Genomic DNA, 26,250 nt, shown 5'->3' with positions numbered 1-26,250 from the left:
GATCAAAGGTCTGTATCTTAGGAGGAGAGGCTTAAATTGCTGAGCATGTTTAGCCTGCAGAAGAGATGGGTAGAAGAGAAACGATAGCCATGTTTAAATATGTGAAAGGATATCTCTGAAGGCTTTCATGGCTGGAATCACTGGGTTGTTGTGAGTTTTTCGGGCTGTATGGCCATGTTCCAGTAGCATTCTCTCCCAATGAACACCACTCAGAAACAGGAGAATGCCAGACAACAAACAAAGAAGGGCTAATTAACATCCCCCAAACAGGGGATGCCTCCAGGCAATGAAGACCAGGCTATGCAGATACCCTCACGGATTGACTTTGCAAACTTCATGGCTACTCTAATGCTAATTCAAGTTTACTAAATGCAACGTTCAAATTTCCTTAAGCAGACAAAGGTTCTTTCTCCCACCCTGGACATTCCACAGGTCTACATACACTCACTTGTCTCGCTGCCAACGGAACCTCTAAAGATGCCAGCCACAGATGCAGGTGGAACGTTAGGAGAGAATGATACCGGAAAATGGCCATACAGTCCAAAAAACTCACAGCAACCCAGATATCATAATAAAGATGGAGTAAACTTGTTTTCTGCGGCCCTGGAGACTGGCTTCAAATTACAGGAAAGGGGATTCTACCTGAACATTAGGAAGAACTTCTTGTTCATAAGAACTATTATTCAACAATGGACATCTCTGCCTTGGAGCGTGATGGAGGCTCCTTCTTTGGAAGTTTTTAAACAGAGGCTGGATGGCCATCTGTTGGAGGTGCTTTGATTGTGCTCTTCTGGGGTTGGACTGGATGGCTCTCGGGGTCTCTTCCGACTCTGTGCTTCTCTGATCTCATGACAAGTTCTGTGCTCCTCAGGCTATTGCTCTGCAGCTCCAAAACACTACACTGGATGCGATTGGCCGAAACAGCTGGCTGGGATTCAAGGCAGCCTCTTGATATATTTATATATTTTCTGAGAAGAAGCAGCCTGTGCAACAGACAGAGCCACAGCCTTTTCTACACAATCTGCTTGGCATCAAGAAGGAAATAACTACAGGACAAGATGTGCAAAGGACTAGCAGCCTTGCCACACACATGTCTGGAGAGGTGAGAGAATGAGGTTTATCTCTTTCAAGGAGGGAAATTAATGGGATGAGGGATCAAAGGGCAACACTGCAAGACTTTTTCAGGATAAAATGTTTAGCCTATGTTATGTGTCAAGAAAGAAAATGCATTTTCTTAGCTTCGGGGACAAGCCTGGCTAAAGTTATCCTGTTCTCATTCATCTCAGGAGACAAAGTACAAGAGAACTGCCCGGCAAACTGTTTGTGGTATTTAGAAGATCTCAAACAAGCCCGATGAGCCGAGGAAAAGACTAGTGAAGTAGCTCGATAGTACAGAAAATGTCTGTTAGCTGAGTAATTGATCTCTGCGTGTATGTGAGATGAGATTATTAAAAATGGTTTGAATTTTGGTATAGAAATAATAGCACAACTCTAGTCAGATTGTTCTGATCCCATCCAGATAGGGAGCAAATGGCATGTATAGAAAATGTGTGGAGCTCTCTCATGCAGTATACAGTAAATCAATACTATACACACACATACGTATATATTTTCCCCTCCCAGTGGATTTTGCTTCAATACTTGAACCCTCACTGGGAGAAAAATAATTCCTCAAAAAGCAGTTTCTGGAAGAGAAATGAAGACTGGGGAAGTGCTTACTTCCTTTTCTTTTTCCATCTATACAGTTGGCATATATAGCAATAACTGTGTCAGCTAAATATTGCAGTGCTTACATTAAACCAAATAACAATCTGAAAAAAATAAGATATATTTTCAGGATGTAAAAAAAAAGATTAGTAATGTGTTCATATATATATATATATATATATATATATATATATATATATATATATATAAAATAACCAATAAATAGAACGTAAACATAACAAATCCAGATATACAAGAAAAAAATAGTATAACCCAAACACAATATTCGACTTCAATTACTGATTGTGACAAACATCTATTCATAAGCTGGAAATTATTGTGTTAATGTAAGGATATTCACATAAAGTTTAGTGCAGCCCATTGTGAACACTAAAAAATCCCCTTCAGAGTGGAGATTCTCCTGAGTAATGTGGGATAGATATTAGATATAGGAGTGTTTGAGGGGAAAATTGGACAGAATATATTCTTTAATCATAATTATTTTGGAATTCAGGACCATTTCCTAGCTCCTGCGTTGTATTTCTTCTCATTCTCCGGTGCCTTCATATAGGCTTTTCAAGGAGTGCAAGTTGGTATAGAATGAATGAGGAGATGAGCAAGCCTGTAGCCAAGGGGATGGTTTAGGGGTTCAAACCACCCCTGAAAATTTTCAGATCAAAAAGAAAAACTTGGTTTACGCATGAATTTTAACTGGTTAACCAAATCCGGTGGCCCCTGGTAGCTCAGTGCTGAGCTGCTGTACTTGCAGACCGAAAGGTCCCAGGTTCAAATCCAAGGAGCGGAGTGAGCGCCCGCTGTTAGCTCCAGCTTCTGCCAACCTAGCAGTTCGAAAACATGCCAATATGAGTAGATCGATAGGTACCGCTCCAGCGGGAAGGTAACGGCACTCCATGCAGTCATGCCGGCCACATGACCTTGGAGGTGTCTACAGACAACGCCGGCTCTTCGGCTTAGAAACGGAGATGAGCACCAACCCCAAGAGTCGGACACGACTGGACTTAATGCCAGGGGAAACCTTTACCTTTACCTAACCAAATCCCCATGCCAAGTATATGGGAAGCAAAAAGTAGAGTCCCTACAGAACTACAAGCACTATCCCAACCAAATTTTGATTATTCACACTATCATTACTTATCTTTCTACCAATTTAGATTGCAATGGCAGCAATAGCTGACATAGTGAAAGCAACCATAGTGGAAGTTGCCAAAATGTGCTAATTGGCAGCAGGATGAAAGCCAGGAAAAAAAATGAGGTGGGGGGGGGCTGAAACCTTTTTTTTAGTGAATCATAAAGAATAGTTCCATAACGCAAAATAATTTAGAAATCAGGCTCCATCAATAAACTTCAAGACAGATAAACTTCAGTGGACACTCATGGTTAACCAATTAAAATTCATGAGTAAACCAGTTTTTTTAAAAAAAAACTTGAAAATTTTCAGGGTTGAACCCCCCCCCCTCCCAGGTTACAGCTCTGGTTGGCAGGCAAAGCCTAAGGCACGGGACAAGATGGGAAGGGGGGATTTGATTTGAATTGCAGGTGAAAACTGAAGTAACTGTGGAAACTGTTTCATCAAATCCAAGCCCTGCCTAAGAAACAATGGAGCAGGAGCAAAGAGAAAAAGCTGTGTCATTAGATCTTGGACTTTATATGAATAAGACTGTTTCTGATGACCAAGTAAAAGCTCAATGAGTGTAAAATCCACAGACTTCATTGCCAGGATATGTATTTCCTGTGGCTAAGAAGAGGCATCTAAGATTTCAACCCAAATGGTTCAGCAGATTTCCCTGGTTATCCTACTCATTTCATCTACAAGGTGCACTCTGTAAGTACGGTGTGGTGTTTGGAGGAGAAGTTGGGGGTAAAGGTGGTCATCAGAAGCTTGGTGCATTGGTTGCTAAACTATTTGTGCAATGGAAAGATGCAATAGAAATCTTCAATAGACCCCAAAAAACAGTACCATGAGAACAACTTGTGCTTGGCTGAAAACTTCTTGCTAATTCACACTGGAAAATGTTTTGATGTAAGTCGTCATCATGATAAAGAAGAATAAAGCAGAAGAAAACAGAAGAAAAAAAAAACTTCAGCCAATTGTGGAAACCATTGTCCTTTGTGGCCAAAAAGAACTGACTTAAAGAGGGAGCAATGATTCAGGACCCATTACCGTGAAGAACCTTTGCACAATGATGGTAATTTCAGGGCCTTGTTGAGATCTTGTGACAGATCAGGAGACACTGATTTGAAAAGTCATCTCTGGGGAAAAAAGTTTCAACTCCTTCTGAATGTTTCTTTCCGGCTACAGGCTTGGGGATGAGAAATGCCTTCCATTAATATCTTTACCGTTACTAGGCTTCAAGGTCTCATTAAGGTGGAAAGCTGGGTATCCAAGGAATGACTGGGTAAAGAAGAGACTGAGAGGAAACTGTGCTCACATATGTGCATGCAAAGAAACATAGATACAGCCTGTAAACACTTCTGATTACTAATTTCATCCCACTCGTTACACAGATAGTACTAGTACTTTCAGGGAATATAGTTTTATATTGTTGAACTGAAATACAAGCAAAAAGAGTCTAGTTTTGGCCTCAGAATGCGCTAATTCGTCTGTAACTGTTTCTTTTATTTTTATGGATTTGCAAGCATAGAGCCCCAACCTGAGTCAGAAGTGATATAGTCCAGACACCAGTTTATCACGTCAGTGAGCACTCGAGCCAAGTATGAATGTTTTTGCTTGTTCAGCCACCTTCTCTCTGTCAACATCCAGGGATTTCTCATCATTTAGTTCTAGAGCGGACAGCAATTTGGGGAGTAATATTTTTATTTTTTGAACTAGTTTGAGGTAGTGGTTTGGATCCAGGACTAGAACTCTGGAGATCAAAGTTTGAATATTGGCCATGGAAACCTACCGAGTGACTTTGGGTAAGTCACATTCTCTCAGCCCAGAGGAAAGCAAACAAATCTTGCCCCTGCCCCCAAAAGGCACCATGATAAGTATACTGCAGGTTCACCATATCATAGGAGCCTCCCGTGGCATAGGGGATAAAAGCCTCGTGACTTGAAGGTTGGGTTGCTGACCTGAAAGCTGCTAGGTTCGAATCCCACCCAGGGAGAGCGTGGATGAGCTCCCTCTATCAGCTCCAGCTCCATGCAGGGACATGAGAGAAGCTTCCCACAAGGATGGTAAAACATCAAAACATCTGGGCGTCCCCTGGGCAACGTCCTTGCAGATGGCCAATTCTCTCACACTAGAAGCAACTCTGATTGCTCCTGACACGAAAAACAAAAAAACAAAAAAACCATATCAAAAAGCCTTGAAGGCAAAAAAGCAACCATTCCCTCTCTTGATGATATGGTAATTATAAAACCCAAATGGATGTGTTAAGTCTTATTAGTCACGGATCCTGACAACAGAAATAGTGTGATAAGATCACATAATGAAATTAGAGAGAACAGAGTCCCAGGATTAAGGCATATATGGCAAAGGACAATTAGTTTAAGAAAAGCTCTGGTTTTTATTAATATCTGATTCAAGGATAACATGAACATTTTTTTAAAGCAGAAAACCAAACAATAACCACAGAAGGTCTAAAAAGAACAAAGATGCCTCTTGAAACTCTTTGCCTTAGGATAAACATCGTATCTGTACACCCAAATCAGTAGTTTTATGAACACATGCACACACAGACCTCTAAGAAAGCGGTCAGGTAGCGTTGTTTAGCCATGGCAAAATTCAACACAAGTTTCATAACTCTACTGAAGATTTAGTGACATCAGACAGGAGCAAATAGATCCTAGGAAACAACTTTTAAACAATTAAAAACAATGTCAGTTTAATCAAGTTGAACATTTTATTATTTTTCATATTCTCTGTGTGTGTAGTTTTACATAGACGGATACGACTGGTCTCTCAGGCACTTTTGGATCATAAAATCAATAGTATTTTAAAGTGGTTCTGTCCTCTGATTGTAATTTACCCATTGCAATGTTTTAACTTTTCTGTCTTTTGTATTGACTTTTGTCTGTACTCTGGAGACCTAAGGGTATTTTGCACCATCTTAACATGGTTGTTTATAATAAACCATTAATTCAAGGATTCTTAACCTTTTATATTCCAAGGACCCCTTTGCCAGTCAGTTAAAAATCACAGACCCTCTTTTCTGAATGTAGCGCCAGATAGTTTTATGACACTGTACACTGGCATGTCTTTAAATCGAGTTTTAGGATTATTCAAAAGGACGTTTTACATAGATAATACATACCGGTATATTGATTTTAATACACAATCTCCCAGGTACGCCAGTTCCACCGGCTGCCAGTCTGCTACTGAGCACAATTCAAAGTGCTGGTTTTAGCCTATAAAGCCCTAAATGGTTCCAGCCCAGTTTACCTGCCCCTGTATGAACCATCTTGGAGATTAAGATCATCTGGGGAGGCTCTACTCTCAGTTCCACCTCCTTTGCAGGCGCAATTGGTGGGGACAAGAGACGGGGACTTCTCAGTGGTGGCCCCTCGGCTATGGAACTCCCTTCCAAATGAGATCAGATTAGCCCTTTCTCTCCTGGAACCAAGCTTTTGACAAGTAATTGGAGCAGTGCAATAAGGGACTATAAAACAATGTGCTTGACAATGGAATGGCCCTGGATTATGGTTTTGGTTGGCATGATTTTAACTGTCATTTTAAATAATTCATATTTTAATTGTTTGGTTTTAATTGCAATTGTTTATTGTTATATGGCATCAAACTGCTGCCTGTTGTAAGACTGCCTTTGAGTCCCTCTAGGTGAGAAAGGCAGGATATATATGGGGTAAATAATAAATAAATACATTTTTAGTTCCACTTCAAGCTTGTAGACTTCCTGAAATCTTTCCCTTGGTTAAAAACCCCAGCATTAATTCTATTTACATGACTGTGCTTTACATAATGTAGAAGGTTAATTCTTTGACCGTTATTTCACTTCACTTTCTGCTAGCATATGCCATTGTTATGTAGACTGTGTGCACAAACTAAGTGTTAATTACAGGAAAGGCAATTCCACAAATACAGGAAGAACCTCCTGACTGTAAGAACTGTTCAACAGTGGAACTCTCTGCTTCAGAGTGTGGTGGAAACTCCTTCTTTGGAGGCTTTAAAGCAAAGGCTGGATGGCCATCTGTCAGGGGTGTTTTGATTGTGCTTTTCCTGCCTGGCAGGGGACTGGGCTGGATCGGCCATGCGGTCTCTTTCAATTCTATAATTCTATGAATCCATACTCCGATGGCTTTAATTCTTGCAGTCCTTCTGGGGTAGTGCTGGTTGTGAGCCCTAATAATAATAATAATAATAATAATAATAATAATAATAATAATAATAATAATAATAATAATGTTGCAATTGGCCTTGCATCGTCAAAGCCTGGCTGCTTTCTGACTGGGGGAATCCTTTGTTGGGAGAACTTAGCTGGCCCTGATTGTTTCCTGTCTGGAATTCCCCTGTTTTCTGAGTGTTGTTCTTTATTTACTGTCCTGATTTCAGAGTTTTTTAATAGACAGATTTTGTTCATTTTCATGGTTTCCTCCTTTCTGTTGTAATTGTCCACATGCTTGTGGATTTCAATGGCTTCTCCGTGTAGTCTGACATGGTAGCTGTTATAGTGGTCTGGCATTTCTGTGTTCTGAAATAATATGTGGTGTCAGGTTGGTTCCTCAAGGTGGTCAATTGCAACCTTCACACTTGCTTCAAACAGGCAAGAGTTCTTTCTCCCACTCAGGACCTTCCATAGATATATAAACCCCACTTGCCTAGTTTTCAACAGACCTCACAACCTCTAAGGATGCCTGCCCATAGATGTGGGTAAAAGCCAGGAGATAATGCTTCTAGAACATGACCATACAGCTCCGAAAAGTCACAGCAACCCAGAACCTTGCTTGTTCGTAACTTGGGGATTGCCTGTACATTTTCTCCACTGGAAGCTTTTTTACACCTGTTTAAACAGGACTTGTATCTGGTTGGATGGTTAAAACTCCAATTATGTTCACCTCCCCTCTCTCACAGCACCTCTTCAAAATTCATGTTAATAATGTGTTGTGTGAAGTTGATATCATGGCACGTTTGGCCATCAGTGAGAATTAAATTTATTCTAAGGCTGAATCTAAAGTAAAGGTAAAGGTTTCCCCTGACATTAAGTCCAGTCGTGACCAACTCTGGGGGTTGGTGCTCATCTCCATTTCTAAGCCGAAGAGCCAGCGTTGTCCATAGACACCTCCAAGGTCATGTGGCCGGCATGACTGCATGGAGCGCCGTTACCTTCCCGCCGGAGCGGTAACTATTGTTGTACTCACATTTGCATGTTTTCGAACTGCTAGGATGGCAGGAGCTGGGGCTAACAACGGGTGCTCATTCCACTTCCGGGATTTGAACCTGGCACCTTTCGGTCCGCAAGTTCAGCAGCTCAGCGCTTTAACACACTGTGCCATCAGGGGCCCCTAAGGCTGAATCTACACTGCTCTATATCCCAGGATCTGATCCCAGATTATTTGGTTACCTCAGATAATCTGGCAGTGTAGACTCATATAATCCAGTTCAAAGCAGATAATCTGGAATCAGATCCTGGGGTATAGGACAGTGTAGATCCATTTTAAGGTTAGTTTGTTTCCTACTGGTTCCATAACAAGCACAATGAGCCTTACAAAGGAAAGCTCCTGGTTTAACTTGTAATGTTTGAAAACAAAACATTTTCAAACGTGGAACTGAGTGGGTATGCAATTATTTGCATAGCTGTGTGTCGAGATGATTTAGAGTAGGCACATAGCAGCACTTCAAACAGACGCATGCACAAAATTTATGATACATCATCTGGAGTAAATATTTCCTTTTTAGAGAAAGACATTAAATAATGATCTATGTATTTGCATGCTCTGGCCTCCAGCATTTCACTGATATATATTTGATTAGAGTTACATTTTAAAAAGGTACCTGTTCCGATTTACAAACAAAACTTAAGAACCTATCTGGTTTGTAACGGGGACTGCCTGTATTTCCTTTTCGGAAAAAGGCATGAAATAATGGTCCATGTATTTGAATGCTCTAGCTTCCAGCATTTCACTTACGTAGTAGCCTCCTGAGTGGGTTGCCTTACTCTTCCCAATGCGGAAATATTCCACACTGTGGATACAAGTTCACACAACAGAATACAAAGAAAATTAGGAAATCGGGGAAAAGCTTCCCACCTTCCATGCTAAATTTTCTTTTGCATGAATGATGATGATGATGAGCAGTAGCATGTATTCATAACAAACTATATTTGCTCACACCACCCATCTACTGACCTGTAGTGTGGGAAGAGGGACAATCCAAAGGAAAGGTCACCATGAGAACTAAGCCATGGCTGCTGTTTGGAAAATAAACACAGCAAAACAAGACAAAATGTTTTCTCTACATTCTTAATCTGGGAACCTGAAGCAAATATTATTGGACATTTCTGTAAACAATATCCAACCTGATGGGTCAATCAAATGTTATGATTAACTGAATGTTGTTGTTTTAAAATTCTGAAACAGATGGGGTAAGGGAAGAGAGATTGGTAGCTATTTGTTTTGGTGTTTGGAAGCTCCCAAGACAAAGTCTATTTTCTCATATTGGAGTAGAGAGAGGAGCAGTTGGAATAACACCCGGTCTGTGCAGTTATAATGCAGTTACAATGAGAGTATCCTTACTCTAGAGACACCTCGGTCAAAAGGGAGCATGGGGACTTGGTCACCTTTTGGCCTAAGAAAAAGGATTTTTCCAGGGCAAGTGAATATAGTTCCTGGAACTGCTGATGAATGGAAATGGCCTTAGCATCTGTTGGCCTCCTCCAAAGAGACGGATGAGTAAGGCTTTGAGTTCAGGGTCCCAAAAGCAAAAAACACAACGGTCAGTCTTGAGAATTCTGGGATTTCCTGTGTATGGAAAGAGAAAATAAAAAGACTTGAGATCAGAGAGCATTCCAAGGGGACATTTTTATGAATTGTGTCCTTTGGCATAAATACGCCGTGTATTTGACGTGTCTGGAGAGGCAAAGTCCTTTGATTTATTGGGTTTTATCATATATGAATATTTGGTTGCCGCCCCATAACAGCACGTATTAAGTCCTCCAAGCAGCTAACGATAAAAATATAAAAGTAACTTAGATTTAAAAAATTAGAAGAAGATACCAAACTAAATACCTAAAACAATGAGAAGAATAAAAAGAAAAGGAAGATGCTTCAAAAAGCTAACATCATGGCTAATATTGAAAAATAATTATGAATAGGTAAAGGTAAAGGTTTCCCTTGACGTTAAGTGCAGTCATGTCTGACTCTGGGGGTTGGTGCTCATCTCCATTTCTAAGCAAGAAGAGCCGGCATTGTCCGTAGACACCTCCAAGGTTATGTGGCTGGCATGACTGCATGGAGCGCCATTACCTTCCCGCCGAAGCGGTACCTATTGATCTACTCACATTGGCATGTTTTCGAACTGCTAGGTTGGCAGAAGCTGGGGCTAACAGCGGCCGCTCCCGCCGCTCCCGGGGGTTTGAACTTGAGACCTCTCGGTCTGCAAGTTCAGCAGCTCAGTGCTTTAATACACCGCCACCGGGGCTCCAATTATGAATAGTAATTATCATTATCATCGTTATTATGATTATCATCATTTAGCTATATAGCATCATTACTGTACATGAAGGAAAATCTTATTAGTTCATGCAGCAAGAGTGACTATAAGGGCCCTTTTACACTGCCATATAATCTAGAACAAGGGTCCCCAAACTTTTTAAACAGGGGGCCAGTTCACGATCCTTCAGACCATTGGAGGGCCGGACTATAGTTGGCCACCAAGCAATAATAATAATTAATAATAATAATAACAACAATAATAATAATAAAAAGAGGGTTGGAAGAGACCCTTTGGGCCATTGAGTCCAATCCCCTTCTGCCTTTATGCACCGAAAGCACAAGCAAAGCATCCCTGACAGATGGCCACCCAACCTCAATGTTAATAATAATAATAATAATAATAATAATAATAATAATAATAATAATAATAAAGAGGGTTGGAAGAGACCCCTTGGGCCATTGAGTCCAACCCCCTTCTGCCTTTGTGCACCAAAAGCCATTAGTATTGCCCCTGACAGATGTCCACCCAGCCTCAAGGTTAATAATAATACAGTAATAATGTTGTAAGAGAAGAAGAGACCCCTTGGGTCATTTAGCCCAACCCCCTTCTGCCCTTGTGCCTTGGGGGCCGGATAAATGGCTTCGATGGGCCGCATCCGGCCCCCGGGCCTTAGTTTGGGGACCCCTGATCTAGAATATCAAGGCAGATAATCGGCATTATCTACTTTGAACTGGATTATATGAGTCTACGCTGCCATATAATCCAGTTCAAAGCAGATAATCTAGATTTTATACAGCTGTGGCCCGGGGCTGTGGCGCAGATGGGAGAGCAAGCCAGTGTAATTAACTGCAATGAATCACTGACCAGGAGGTCATAAGTTCGAGGCCCGCTCAGAGCTATGTTTGTTGTTTGTCTTTGTCCTATGTTAAAAGGCATTGAATGTTTGTCTGATGTGTGTAATGTAATCCGCCCTGAGTCCCCTTCGGGGTGAGAAGGGTGGAATATAAATGCTGTAAATAAAATAAATAAATAAATAGAAGGGGCCTAAGAAACACCATAATAAAATGGCTACAATGATAAATTGCTAACTATGCAAATTTATACACACACACACTAGCATTGCCCAGATTATTTGAAAAAGTTAGTATTTAAATTGTACAAAATGTGTAAGGTTGTGGGTGAACTACATCATGTCAGGTTAACCCTGGCAAACTCCATCAGTATTTAAAGTTTGTTATGTTGGGCAAGTTTGCTCTAGATGCATCGTCGGTGGGGTTCAGTGTGCTCTCTGGGTGTAGGGTAAACTACAACTCTCACTATGGTGAGTCAGTCCCCTCAAACCCCTCCAGTAGGTTGAGTTAGTCATGGGGGTTCTGTATGCCAGGTTCGCTCAGGTCCATAATTGGTGAAGAGCACAGTTTCCCTTATTGTGGGAAAGGAAGGTCAGTTCCCCTGAACCCTTTGTCTAGATCCATCGGTGTTTGGGTTCACAGTGCTCTCTGGATGTAGGTGAACTACAACTCCCCCAAATTAAGGTGAATTTTCCCAAAAACCTCCAGTATTTTTTGCTGGTCATGGGGGCTCTATGTGTCAAGTTTGGTCCAATTCCATCTTTGGTGGAGTTCAGAGTGCTCATTGATTGCAGGTAAACTATAAGTCCCAGTACCTACCACTCCAAAATGTCCAGGCGAATTCCCCTCAATATTTAAATTTGGGCATATCAGATATGCATGTCAAGTTTGGTCCAGATCCATCATTGTTTGGGTTCATAGTGCGCTCTGGATGTAGGTGAACTACAACTCCAATTAATCCCTCTAAAGACGGCCACTATTTTTTCTTGGTCATGGGGGCTTTGTGTGCCAAGTTAGTTCCAGGTCCATCATTGGTGCAGCCCAATACCACCAATCCCAGTATCGCCAATCCTATAAATCATGGTGAATTCTCCCCAAACCTCTCTAGTGTTCAGTTGGTGATCAATTCCTCTGTTTGCTATGTACCATAGAAAATAATAAGAAAGGGATATGGGAAAAGCAGTGGGTGGGGTCATGCAAATTCCGCACCAATGGAGAAAGTCAGAAACACTGGGATGTCCGTGGTTGAGAAAAACAGACAATCTAGGATGAAATTGTCCCTGTATGAAAGTCTTCACTTGGGTGGTGGGCAGTATATTGTTTGTGGAGGACATTGGCAGGACTCTTGGACATGTTTACAGCTCTCTCTATAACCTGCAATGTCAATGGAGGGAGGGTCATTGGTGTCTCCTGAGTAGTGGGAGTTATAGTTATTTGTGAAGTGAGAGCTTGTCTGTGGAAGTGTACACCCCAGCCACACACATATTTTCACTTTTATTATGTGTATAGATTTATTATCATCCCAAAGGAACTGGTGGGAATATAAGCCTGAAGAAGTTGTTGAAAACTTTAATGCAAAACTCCTATGGGACTTTAATATTCAAACTGACAAATAATTAGAGCATAAGATGCCAGACATAACTGTGGTTTAGAAAAAGAAAGCCGGGTTATGGACGTAGCAATCCTGGGAGACCACCAAATTCAAGTCAAAGAGAGGGAAAATATAAATATATCAAAAAATGGAGAGTCAGCCTCTTTGAGAAAAGAAAATGCCTGTGGTTGTGATGATTCGGTAGTCTGGGAACAATTCCAAATAGGCTGAAAACATTCAAATGAAATTGCCATAGATAGGATTATAACTGCACAGTTACAAAAAACAATGTCTAGAAAATGCCACATTATCTGACAACAATGGCAGAAACTTGCCCATCTCACCAGACTTAGGCAAAAGCAGCTCCTCTTGCAGCATTCAGATGACTTCAATGGCTGCAAATGAAGTTCAAATACAAAAATAGTTTGCACTCAATTAATTCAGCAAGGGAAGGGGAAATCTTGCCCTTCTCAGCAGGCTCAGGCAAAAGCAAGCTTCCTAACTTGTGTTTTATTTTGCCATCTTTCCCACACACAATGTTGCTTGGCCACATGTCCTGGTCATCTGTGAAATTGATGTTCCCATGTGAGCTGCTCTGAATCCCTTTGGGGAGATGGAGGCGGGATATAAAAATAAAGTTGTTATTATTTGAAACACAACAAGATGAGTCCACAGCAGACACTCTGTAGGCTGTTGTATCGGATCACACATTGTACACTTCCCAAGTGTCTAGGACTGTGTGATGTATCGGCGAATAATGTGCTCAGATCCCAGTAAGGAGGCCTTCTGCAACTGGTAGGTGGTCATTTTGTCAGCGCCAATTGTGTTTAAGTGCAGGCCAAGGTCTTTAGGCACTGCACCCAGTGTGCCGATCACCACTGGGACCACCTTGACTGGCTTATGCCAGAGTCTTTGTAATTCGATCTTTAAATCCTCATATCATGTCAACTTTTCCAGTTGTTTCTCTTCAATCCTGCTGTCACCTGGGATTGCTACATCGACAATACTTTGTTTTTTAACACAATCGTGAGGTCAGGAGTATTGTGCTCCAAAACTCTGTCTGTCTGAATTCGGAAGTCCCAGAGTAGCTTGACATGTTGTTGCTATTATTATTATTATTATTATTATTATTATTATTATTATTACTATTATTATTACTACACTCTCCAAAGGCATGCAGCCTGCAGCCTGTATTCAGCTCAATGATGGCTGGCAGGTTCTTGCAGAGTAAGGGAAAATTACTTTTACAACCCATTATCACTCAAACAGCCTGAAATACGAAGACTGCTAGAAGCACATTGTGTACATAGAAGTGCCCTTCATGTCTTCAGTGTATATGACTCCAGGTATAGCTTGCTCCCAAGTAAGTGTGCATAGGAACAATTGCATATTTATTATCCTAGAGAAGGCTAAAACAACAGCCACGTTTATATTTTTAGTGCTTGAGGATCAACTTCATAGAAGTCTTGCAGTTTTTATTTCAAGATAATTTCAGGAAGACTCAGCATTAGTTTTGCAGGACATGAGTCCCCCCTTGTTCTGGGATTGCTGAATGAATTCAAGCATGTGTCACCTTGACAGATCAGAGATCTTCAGGAACAGAAAAACTGGCTTCCTGGCTGATGGTTTGCTAAAACGGTGGTTCTCAAGCTTCCTAATGTCGCGACCCCTTAATACAGTTCTTCATGCTGTGATGACCCCCAATCATAAAATTATTTTCGTTGCTACTTCATGACTGTAATTTTGCTGCTGTTATGAATCGTAATGTAAATATCTGATATGCTAGGTATATTTTCATTCACTGGACCAAATTTGGCACATATACCCGATATGCCCAAATCTGAATACTGGTAGGGTTTGGGGGGGATTGATTTTGTCATTTGGGAGTTGTAGTTTCTGGGTTTTATAGTTCACCTACAGTCAAAGAGCATTCTGAACTCCACAAACAATGGAATTGAACCAAACTTGGTACACAGAACTTCCATGGCCAACAGAAAATATTGGATGGGTTTGGTGGGCATTGACCTTGAGGGTGAGGTGTCCACAAAATCTGCAATGCACACTGCAGCATGCATCAAGGTAGAAATCTCATCAGAAAGTCCAAAACAAAACGCATAGTGTACTGAAGCTGATTAGAGTATATGCCATGCAGGGCTCAAAACCAGATTGTCTGCAGCGCATCAGCACATCTCAGTGGACTGTTTAAGAAAGAAAGCCCTGCATTTTCCAGGGCTATCTATCCATAGATGCTGCAGTTTCCGGGGCTGCTTCCAATCTGAAATAACTGTATCAGTCTCAAACTGGTTCCTGGGGTGTTTGTGTAGTCATTGCACAGCAAATCCATTTTGTTTTAATCCACTTCCAAACTGGATTATAGTGTCTCTATAGAACTGCCTAATGCTTCTAAGTTCTGTTCCAACAAAGCAACTCAGAAGGATCCCTTGATGGGAATGGATTGAATCAAGATTTAGAAACTTGCAGCTCGGCTAGAGGGAGAGAAAGTTATGGAGGTTAACATCAATTAAAATGGAATTACTGTAACGATATGGAAACAAAAATTACATTACACTTTAGCTAATGTGGTTTGATTAAGGTAGAACTTCAGCATTAACATAATTCTAGAATTAAGTTATTGATTCATTTATTGATTCACTATATGAGGGACACTGCTAAAGTATCATCAAATATTTGGAAGTTTAGTTAATTCCAAGACTGATTTTAAATCAACTAGCAGTGAGGGCAACTTGGAACGGGGGTTGGTCTTCTTTGCATCCTGGAGATCTTCTTGTAATCTATGCCAGATACAACTTAGGGGCTCTTCATTTTGATGCTAGCATCTCAGGAACCTCTTCACTCAGGTATTTTTTTTGTATAATTTCTCCCTCCAGAGCCAAGGAGATCAAGACCAAGTTGGGTACACTGCTACAGAAGCCAGACTCATCTGTAGACCTGATCATCCCCTATTCTGAGAAGCCGGAAAAACCAGCAAAGCTCCAGAAGTAAGAACAAAACTATTGACTTAACATGCATATTTTCTACTGTTTTGTGTCATTGTTTTACTTCAACTTATTTCAACATATAAATCTGTGATAACAGATTAAACACAAAATTACTATTATGAATTGCAAGGTATATTCTCTCACCTGCTTTAGAATGAAGATATCTCTGTTACATATTGTGTGTGATCAGATAATTTCTGATTATGACAACCCTAAGGTCAACGTATCAACAAGGTTGTTTAAAGCAAGATTTGTTCTGAGGGTGTTTGGGAGTTGCTTGATAGTATGGGACAAAGCTAAAATCAGATGAAGACTCTGGTGGGACCTGGTATCAGAGTGGAGGCGGACGTACTCAAAGAGTAGAATGGTTAGCAAAAAAAAACCCAAAAAAAACAACAACCCAGAAGCCAATCTCTAAAAACTCTCTGGTAATGTTTTGAGTTCCCCGCGGGGGAGATAAAGCAAGGGTTAAGTAAATATAATAATAATAATAATAATAATAATAATAATAATAATAATAATAATAAATGATGAATCTAAAAACATGATTTTATATTTAAAATATACATGTAAAGTCTATGTTAGTAGCCATCAACTTCTTTTTTTATTAGAAATGTCCTTTCACCACTTTTTTACTTTGCATTAAAAATGGCACATTGAAAAATTTAAATGGCAGCCACAAAAAGAAGTTTCTGGAGTATAGCAACTACTTTCAAAGGACTTTATCACATGCAATACATTCAGTTGCTACACACTTAAGAAACTGTAACGAACAGTGCCTTTCACACGATCCAAGCTTATAATGTGGAGTAGAGGTGTCTTGCCGTTTCTAAAGTGTGGGTTTTCCTGACAATTCCTAAACCGGTTGGCAAGCCACTTTCCCCACATAGAGACGTGTAAAAATGCCCAATTTAACATGTGATGGGAATTCCCCATCATCCGTTTGTAAACATAATGATGATGTAACTGGGAGAGGAGGAGCTGAGATAAGCAGTATTATAAGCAGCAGTCCCATTACCGTTTTGGGACTGAGGAGGTATAGCAAACATTCAAAGATATTCAAAACATTCAGGATAAAAACATAGTAAAGCATGCACATTCCGCACTTGTCTCTGAGCTCTGTCTTTCAACATCCCCCCTCTTCCTGTGTTATCTCCCTTCTCGTAAAAGTCCTTTTGAACTCTGATCTACTGTTTTCTCAATTGCCCCTCTGAAACTTCTGCTGTGCTGTCAGGCTTTTGTTTTGTCTATCAAAAAGCTAGCGGAGAGAGATATATAAGAGATCTAAAGCTTAATTTCTCCCCTCCCTCCTATTCTGCAATGTAAGAATAACTCCTCTATATATATGTTGTTGTGTGTTTTTCGAACTGTAAATTAAACTCCTGAGATTACAGAGAGAGGTTAAAAATGGGGGAGGGACAGTGGGGGAAACAAGTATTTACTGTGTGATGGCAAATCAAACTGATTAATCCTACAGAAAGTGGAGAAAAGGAGAAAGGTGTGATGGGGGTAGGGAAATCCTCCATTTAATTTCCAAATGGGGATTTGCGAACTTAAGGAAAAACCAACAATCCAAGATGCTTTAATTATCCTGTGGGATGAAGTCTTTAGTAAGTACTGCACAATTAAACAGGAAACAGCACTTTCAAACCACCAGCAGAAAATCTTTCTAATTTTGTTACATAGTGTTATGGGGAAATAGCAACAGTTCCTAACAATTCCTAACCCAAATCACTATGTTTTCAGTAGTGTTTAGAAATAAACCCCTATTTAGTTGATAATGTGTGACAGAATTCCTTTCATTGAAGTGTGTATCACAGGCCAATTCAGCATGAGGACATTTAGGAACTATAGAATATAGGTAACTACAAAATGAAGGTGCCTTCAACATCCTAAACACTTCTATGCGTGGCTGTGGTTGTTCACCATCATTCACCACAACCTAATGATGATGGGATCTCGGTAAGGAGGTTGGGCAAGTATATCTGTTCTCCTTTAAAATTGCTTTTTTCATCCATGTAGGAAATGGAAAGCTTTCCCATTTATTCATCTGTATGCCAGGCACCTATGAAATGCTGAAAATCAGGGTTTGGAAAGAAAGTGACAATGTTATGTTTAATGTCTGCTTGAGTGTGTTGAACATTCCTTTTCATTTTATTTCCACAAAAATTCTCTCTGGTAAATTAGCATAAAAAGCAGTGACTAATCTCTGCCAGAATTAGAAAATGGGCAAAAGGGCATTGTCTTTTGTCTAAATCCCTCATTAGGTCAGACTGACCCTCATTACATTACCCATAGAGTGGGAAAGAAAATTCAGAGAGTTACTTCCCAGGCTTTTACTGCTTTTCCATTTACTGGTTAAAGCAGAAATTAACAGAGTGGAGAAATAAGAATTTAAAAAGGAAATTAAAGGCCCTGATAAAATATGAAAAAGTTCATTTTTCAAATAGGAAAACAAAACCTGCCTGAAAGTTATTTCTATTTCCAGTTAATTCCAAGAAGATTACATTATTTTCAGTGCATTTCAGATGATTCCTGTCTGTAATATTGACTCTTATCTGTCCTTTTCAATTAAATTAATTTCTAGAGTAAACCGACAAATTGTTTAAGAAGACAGTTAAGGTTATGCTTGTTCTGAAGCCTAGAGCAAAGTGAGGTTGATTAGCCACATTCATCACTGTCATTTTAATCTGTGAGAAAACAGTCCCCGATCTATACCAAAAGCAAATCAGTTCCAAGAACTGGAACAAAATGAACAACCAGTAGCATCTGATTCTGTGAGGGAAAACAGTGGCCTCAGTGGGAGAGGGGAAATCTCCTGGCGTCTTGTCCCTGGATCTGTTTCCAATTATACTAAAACAAGGCTCTGCAGATGAGCTGATCTGAAGATTGCCTTGCGATCAGCTCAGCTGTTATTAGCATGAATTTAACCATCCTAAATTAGATAGACAGTGCATTTTCCCTTTTGATAACCATTTCAACAAATTGGGCCGAACATTGCCAATTTGCTGTGAACCTCATCCATGTATCATAGGAGTGGAACCACATTGTCAAAGCAGACCTCCTCTGATCTTTTGGAAATAGGACATTTTTTCTACTACCTCCACTACAGCAAACATTTTAGAGAAGAGGATAATGTTTGATCCACCATGGCACTACTTTCCCAAGGTGATGGGATAGTATGCTCTTATGAGGCAAGAGGCTATGATGACAGCAGCAGTACGCCTAGTAGTGTCTACCATGTCAGATAGGCTTTTACTGAAGTTCAAGACTAAATGTTGTAAGTTGGCCCTCCTTCATAGAAAAGGGAACCTGGAAACTATGGACTGTATGCTTAGGGAGGAACAGAATCTAAGAGAGCAAGTAACAATGTCTTTATTTTGGTGCTCTTCAGCACCATGAAATTTTAATACAAGAAGCCACTAAATAAATTTGGTGTTCAGTCCAAGCCCAGCTACTGTAATTTTTTTTATTCCAAAACCTTTTGTTTTATTCAAGCCTTTACTCACAGTGATATAAATGGTGTAACCGAATCATTGGACATTGGGAAAATATATTCTGATGGTATGGTTTATCCATACCTCACAACCTCTGAGGATGCCTGCCATAGATGTGGGCGAAACGTCAGGAGAGAATACTTCTGGAACATGGCCACACAGCCCGAAAGACATACAACAACCCTGTGATCCCGGCCATGAAAGCCTTCGACAACATATTCTAAAACAGTTGAAATAACTAAACCTAGCAATTTTACTCAACCTGTCACAATAATATCCAGTTACTCACCACCACCACATCTTAGCAAGTGAAGGAAATTCCTTCTAGTCAGATGGACTCCAGTTTCTTCACAGCCCCTTTCATGGACTCCTTTCTAAGCAAGTAAAAGAAAAATCTTCCTTTCGGCAACACTGCAGTTACTTTCTTTCTCAAATAAGGCAGGTACGTTGGGGGAACAGAAATGATCAGTGATTTATGTTATCAGTTATAGTTTTCTGTTATTTAATTTAATGGGATCATTGGTGTTTTCTCTCATCTTTTCAGACCTTCTGCTGAGGAGGCTTGGCAGTGGCGCAACTCTCTGGAGAAACTCCTTCAGAATCCCTGTAAGTCTGCCATGATGTTTTTATATAATTGAGAACACTTGCTCTCATAATGTAAGGATACTTGGCTATATGTAGATTAAATTGTATCTTTGACATCCTTGAGAAATTTTAATAACTATATTTAAAAATAAGACAGAGGTAGTAATTATTTGTAGTGAAGAATTCCTGGATTAATTGGACTCCCCACCTTATTTTGATACAGAGTCTTACAGCCTAAATACCCTAAAGGTTTATCTTTTAATCCTCAACGAAATCGTACTCGGTGACATATAACATAATAAAAACATCAAAGCAAGTTGTAAAAAAACTTATGTGATGGGGCAAATCTGGGATCATTTTTGGGTGCAGAACACCACATTCCTATAAAACCAGCACATATATATAATTTTTGTAATCCTTCAGATGCAGCATTTTTTCCCTTGCTATTCCTATTGTTGTATCCTCCTCCCAAGGAACTTGCCTCCACTGATCTGGAAATCAAACAGAATTAAGAAATTAGGGTAGAGCTATGTTCTTCGAAAATAGCAATAATTATTCACACATGCAATCAAATAGAAAATGATGTAGAAGTTGAACAATAGTGTTCTGACTTTCATTTTCATGTCAAAGGTCAAAGGTCTTTTTTCTTCCTTGTAATGTGATAAACCCATTATTCAAAATGTGGAACATTTCCCAATCTTTGTCTTTGCAGATGGGCTTGCCAGCTTCCAGAACTTCCTCAAGTCTGAATTCAGTGAAGAGAACATTGAATTCTGGATTGCTTGTGAAGACTATAAGAAAATAAAATTTCCTTCTAAAATGACTGAAAAGGCCAAGAAAATTTATGAAGAATTCATCCAGAGTGAGGCTCCTAAAGAGGTCAGTTGCATGGAAAGGGAAAACACCTACTGGTTGCATGCTAAGAAGTGTGGAAATCGTTCCTACCATCATGAGACAATTCTAGGATCCATCTGCACATTGTTAAAAAAAGAGCCAATGCATCAACAAAAAGGAGGATGTCATAGCAATAAAATTTGCATGCTATGTCTGTGTGCTAATTTACATGTATAGAGGCAAATTCAGAATTAATTATTATACAGTTGACCCTCCAGATCCACAGATTCTGTATCCATGGCTTCAATGATCCACCACTTCAAAATACAGGCAGTCCACAAGTTACAAACATCCAACTTACAAGCGACTCATAGTTAAGAAGGGTTAGACAACAGAAGTGAGATATAATGTACCCCTAGGAAGGAAAATTCACCCGAGGGAAAAGGTGTCTCCACTGAAGCTTTACCACCAATCCTTGTTTTGAAACAAGCCAAATTTTTCAAAATCCAATTCTCACAGGGACAAAAAGTGTGGTGAAATTTTTGGAACAGAGGCACAGACAGCAAAACAAACACCACAGGGGCGTTAACACTTCAATATGCAATTCAAAACATATACACATACACACACATATACATACACACACACACACACACACATACACATACATATGGCTGTAGTTACACTCAAAAATGTACCTACTTTGAATTACAAACAAATTCAACTTAAGGAAAAAACCTACAGAACCTATCTTGTTTGTATACCAAACACATTCCAAAAAACAATCATTATTTTTACAATTTTTCTAAGGAGCACCATTTTCCTATGTTATTGTATATCATTGAACTCGAGTATAGATTGTCATGTTTGGGGGGGTGGGTTGTCATGGACTCAATCTTCAGTGAATAACAAGGGAAATACAATCTGCCTCCTCCTAATGATGATGATCAGGCAAACTCCTGTGCTCAGGCTGCTCTCCAGATACTTATGATGGAGGCATGACATTAAGGCCTTTGTCCTTCTGACTCTTTATCCATAAACCTGACTTGTATCAAAATACCCGTCACATAGAAAACTGTCCTGTGACAACACTTCAAATACAGCAAGGGTATGGAACATTTGGCTCCTGTAATCCCCTGCCACTGGTGAGGGTGGTGAGACCTAAAGCCCAAAATGGTTGGAGAGAGAAATATTCCTCAACCTGAATTAGAGACGTATCCTCTATAATGCAGGATTCATGACCATGCTAGACAATCATCTCTGGCTGTTTCTACCCAGTCATTTAGTCCAGGTCAGGACATAGATTTAAGAGATCTGGTTTACTTTGGAGTGCCTATACCAGCATCCTACAAACTGGCTGGAAGCTGGTAAGATGGTCACAAAGATCTGCTGGGTGTGGATCAATCCAATCCACAGATTCTCTCCCCCCCCCCTACATCCTTTTACTAGGAGAAAGGTATTTGTTTACCTTCTGGCCAAGCTGTGTATCTGGTTTATTGCTCTGACTGCTATAACATTAGCCCTGCCTACATAAGTGCTCTGCATTTGGCATTTGGATTTTTCCATGCAGTGTTTATAAATAGGTGAGCTTTAGTGGATTTTATGGCTTGATCTGGAATTTCTGGTGAGATTTTTTTTTATCATATCATAGATTTGTGTTGTAGCTCACATTGGGGGTATATGTTTTGTAGACACCCTAATCTTGAGCTGGCTTCAAGCTTTGCTTTCTAGATCTTCATTTGATTAGCATTCAGATCCTGCACATTTAATGTTGAGCAATAAACATTATGGAATTTAAATTAGAGTTGCAAGAGAATGTAACTTTAATAAAAGGTAACAGGATTCTATCTCATAAATTGGAAAGCAAAACTGAGCCTGATAGACTGTAGTCTAAGATGGTCTCATCTACATCAGCATAATAACCCATACCATGAGTTTGATCCTGACTATCTTCAGGATGTCCCTCCACTTTGCTAGGTATTGAAAAGTAAACTGGGTTATGTCCTATGTTAAGAAAAGGCAGGGGATGCTTCAGAGTTGGCCTGAAACTCTAAAGCAACCCTGTAGCTATGGGACAGTGTGGTTACCTGAATCCAATTTGGACTGGTTCTCTGTTTAAATGAGATACCATTTCCCTGTGCTTGTTTGTGCACGGATCATGCCTGTTTTACTGCCATCACTAATCTCCTTCAGGAGAGATAAAGTGGTGTTATAAATAAATAAATATAATAAGAATAATACCAACAACAACAATAATAATAATAATCTCAGACAGCCACAGAGACTTGTGTGAGTTCCTGGCCATCACGGGTGCCCAGTGCTGACATCAGCAGAGGCACCCTGGGATGAAGGAGGGGGGCCCAGACAAATTGGCCAGGGTAGACTTGCCCTAAAACTACTTTGTATGTTTCAGCATCTCGTTTTTAATTCCATTTTCTCCTTCAAATTCATATATTTCACTAGTTTGAATTTATGACTGACAACCTCATTGGTCAGGGTGAATTGAGCAGCCCAGAACTCTTTCACCCCATCTAATGGATGGAGCCCCACACTAGACATCACACAATGTTGTGTGACTCCCAGTGGAGACCCCACCCCGAACCAAGGACACTTTCCCCCCAATATGGGAGGCTTCCCATGTTGTGCTGGCTCCAATGGAGATAGCACAGGGCCTTGCTGGGAAAAGTGTTGCCGAGAGGGAGCCACATGCAGGCAACAAGTTTGCCCCGTTGCCCCTCTCTTTTCTCCCAAATGTGAGGTGAAGTTGGATGCTTAACCTGGCCTTTATGATGAGATCCTCAGATGTTGAATGCATATTTATTTCAGCTACAACTTACACACAGACTTTTCCTGGCTGTGTTTAACAAACACAGCTCCAGATTGGCTTCACTGGGAGAAAGATTTTGGCAGTTTTGCAATAAATCTCGTGGCAAAGTATATTCTTGGTAGCTCCCTTGCTGTGAAAAAATATGATTGGTGTATTCCCAGTGGGATAATTTCTGCTTTCCTTTTACCAGGTAAACATTGACCATTTCACCAAATCTGTGACCATGAAGAATCTGGTGGAACCATCTGAGAGCACTTTTGATCTGGCTCAGAAGAAGATCTTCATGCTGATGGAGAAGGATTCTCTCCCCAGATTTGTGCGTTCTAGCATATATCAGGAGTTCATAAAGTAGCAATGTAGCAGAGCTGTGCTAGGCCTTGATACTCCTGATTACAAACGGGGCCATTGTTTATCAGCTACTACTTTGTGACATTTATCTTACTAGTTTCCTTTTCTTGTGTGTATTCCAGGCTTCAGATGTTCAAAGAGTGTTGTTGTTCGATATCTTGCCCATGCTGTTTGGTCTCTCGGTTTTTTCCCCTCCGGATGATTCAATTTTACCCTTTCCTCACATTTCTCCCCATCACTGACACTATTGTAGATAGAGGCAAGAACATAGAGTTTGAAGGGCTACACTAGTCACTCCTGTTAAATATAACAGATGATAACTATTGATACACGCAAGACTAAACTGACTAAATTCTTCTATACATCCTTGATCCGACCACCTTAGATTTAAGAAGAATGTAATACACCGTTTTGTCCCCTCTGTTTGAAGTATCCTATGCGAAGTAGAGTATTGGAAACCTATACTTATTATCCATCATTAGCAAATAAGGCTGGATCTACAGTGCCCTATATCCCAGGATCTGATCCCAGATTATTTGTTTATCCTAGATTATCTGGCAGTATAGATTGTCAGTTCAAAGTAGATAATCTGGGATCAGATCCTGGGATATAGGTCGCTGAAGATCCAGCCTCTGATCAGACAGACAAGTTTTCCCAAACTTAACACCCTCTAGATTCTAGGTTTTGGACTACAGCTCTCACCATTCATATCCAAACAGGAAAGTGATCAAGTTGTCTGTGGATGAAAGAAACTGTAGCCTATCTCATCTGAGGGTGTGCCAGTTTGGGAAAATTAGTTTCAACGACAAAGATGGAAATAGAAATGAAGTCTTTTTACTTAAATACTTCAGAGATGCTACTCATATTCCCATCTCAAAACATTAGTACAACATGGCAATTTAATGTCAGCAATTGCATCTGGTGAATTACTGTTTGTATCAGTGTCTGGTGAGACCCAGTGCATATTGTGCCATCGCATCTTGAATGTGATTTTCCTGCTTCTTGGCAGGGGGTTGGACTGGATGGCCCACAAGGTCTCTTCCAATTCTATGACTCTATGATTCTATGACTCTATCATAAAGAGAGTGGCATATAATAACCCTTGCTATATAAGAGATCACTCAAAATATACTTAATGTGGGAAAGTGATGGCATAAAATTATCCTTGTAATAATTAGTTACGTAGACATGGCCAAGTTTGAATTCTGAAGTTTGCAACAAGTAAGTAATGGTAGTTTGAGTTTACATAGCAGTATTCTAACTATACTATTAATAACATTGAATAGACATATTGTAATTTGATCATTGTTTGGAACAAGGCCTACCAGATGATTAGCACTGGAGATGTATCATAGGGAAATCACAATATCAGCAGGACAACAGTGGGATATGGAGATGATAGCATCACACATATTCAAAATACCTGTAAAACATTTGGAGATGGGGACAGGGGGGAAAGATAATCAGACCAAACAGCATGACTCGTTTAGTGACCTAGGTCACGTATCTATTATCTTTTCCTGCATTACATTTATTGGGACTACAATGTTTACAATGGCCCTGCATAACCTATGCACAGCTTTATGTAATACTCCTAAGGTATATCACTCTTTTCTGAATTATGATGAAAATATTTGTGGTGACATTGTGTTCTATTAACTTTTTCTGTAGCATAAAATGTGGCTGAAATACATACACTATCATCAAGCAGTGTCATCTTGTGTGAGTTGTATTGACATGGTTAGAAAAAATATCCAGTGAGCTGAAGAAAATTAAATTAAACTCTAGAAAACTTATCAGTGTTCGTGTGAGCATACAGCAGCCATTATTTCGATATATAAACTCGGGTGGTTCGTATAGTTTATTCTATAGTCTAATGATATTTCAGAACACTAAAAATAACATATCCTCTCTGTCTTTGCTATATCGCGAAGTTTGGAATTGCCAAATAAAAGTGCTGAAGGCAGTTTTAATCTTAAAAGGGGGATTATTGAACTGAGAACTTTTAAAAGTTTGTTATTTCTCAGAACCAGAAGAGTTTGATAAACCATTTAAAAGCTATATATGTTTAGAATAAAGCATAAAGACTACTTGTCAAACTTTTATACATTTAAGATGAAAACAGAATTTTCAACCCAAAGAACTTTGGCAGGTTCCATTATTTTTCTTGTATGAATTGGCTTTTTAAAAATACTAAATTTGATCAGGTTAATTTTTTAATTTAACATTTGTTTCATTCGTTTAATATTTTGTTTGCTACATTTCACAGGGTCGGGCTAATGGGGCTTTACCACTAATTATAAGATTCCCTTGAGATAAAACTCAGAAAATACGATGCTATGGAACAATAAGAAAGTCTGTGTTCTCACAACTGTTTCAAGC

The 26,250-nt window shown here is 39.8% G+C and overlaps 1 protein-coding gene across 1 annotated transcript; it reads left to right on the top strand.

The window, feature by feature from the left end:
• Positions 1-911: 911 nt before the first annotated feature.
• On the top strand, positions 912-25,664 carry LOC100568106 (regulator of G protein signaling 4). The gene is made up of 5 exons (XM_003219854.4): positions 912-1,102; positions 15,667-15,777; positions 19,819-19,880; positions 20,572-20,738; positions 23,711-25,664. The coding sequence occupies exons 1-5, from the start codon at positions 1,059-1,061 to the stop codon at positions 23,870-23,872; spliced, it is 546 nt and encodes a 181-aa protein (XP_003219902.1). The 5' UTR covers positions 912-1,058; the 3' UTR covers positions 23,873-25,664.
• The last annotated feature ends 586 nt before the right edge of the window (positions 25,665-26,250 follow it).

Source organism: Anolis carolinensis, chromosome 4, assembly GCF_035594765.1.
Source record: "Anolis carolinensis isolate JA03-04 chromosome 4, rAnoCar3.1.pri, whole genome shotgun sequence".
Taxonomy (NCBI): Eukaryota; Metazoa; Chordata; class Lepidosauria; order Squamata; family Dactyloidae; genus Anolis; species Anolis carolinensis.
Note: the sequence above shows the minus strand (reverse complement) of the source record. Positions and strands in the feature narration are given on the sequence as shown.

Excerpts from the sequence above, each read along its gene's own strand:
- LOC100568106 (XM_003219854.4), top strand. The coding sequence starts at position 1,059 with ATGTGCAAAGGACTAGCAGCCTTGCCACACACATGTCTGGAGAG. Across the intron at positions 19,881-20,571 it reads GAAACTCCTTCAGAATCCCT|ATGGGCTTGCCAGCTTCCAG; the intron begins GTAAGTCTGCCA and ends TTGTCTTTGCAG. Across the intron at positions 20,739-23,710 it reads AGAGTGAGGCTCCTAAAGAG|GTAAACATTGACCATTTCAC; the intron begins GTCAGTTGCATG and ends TCCTTTTACCAG.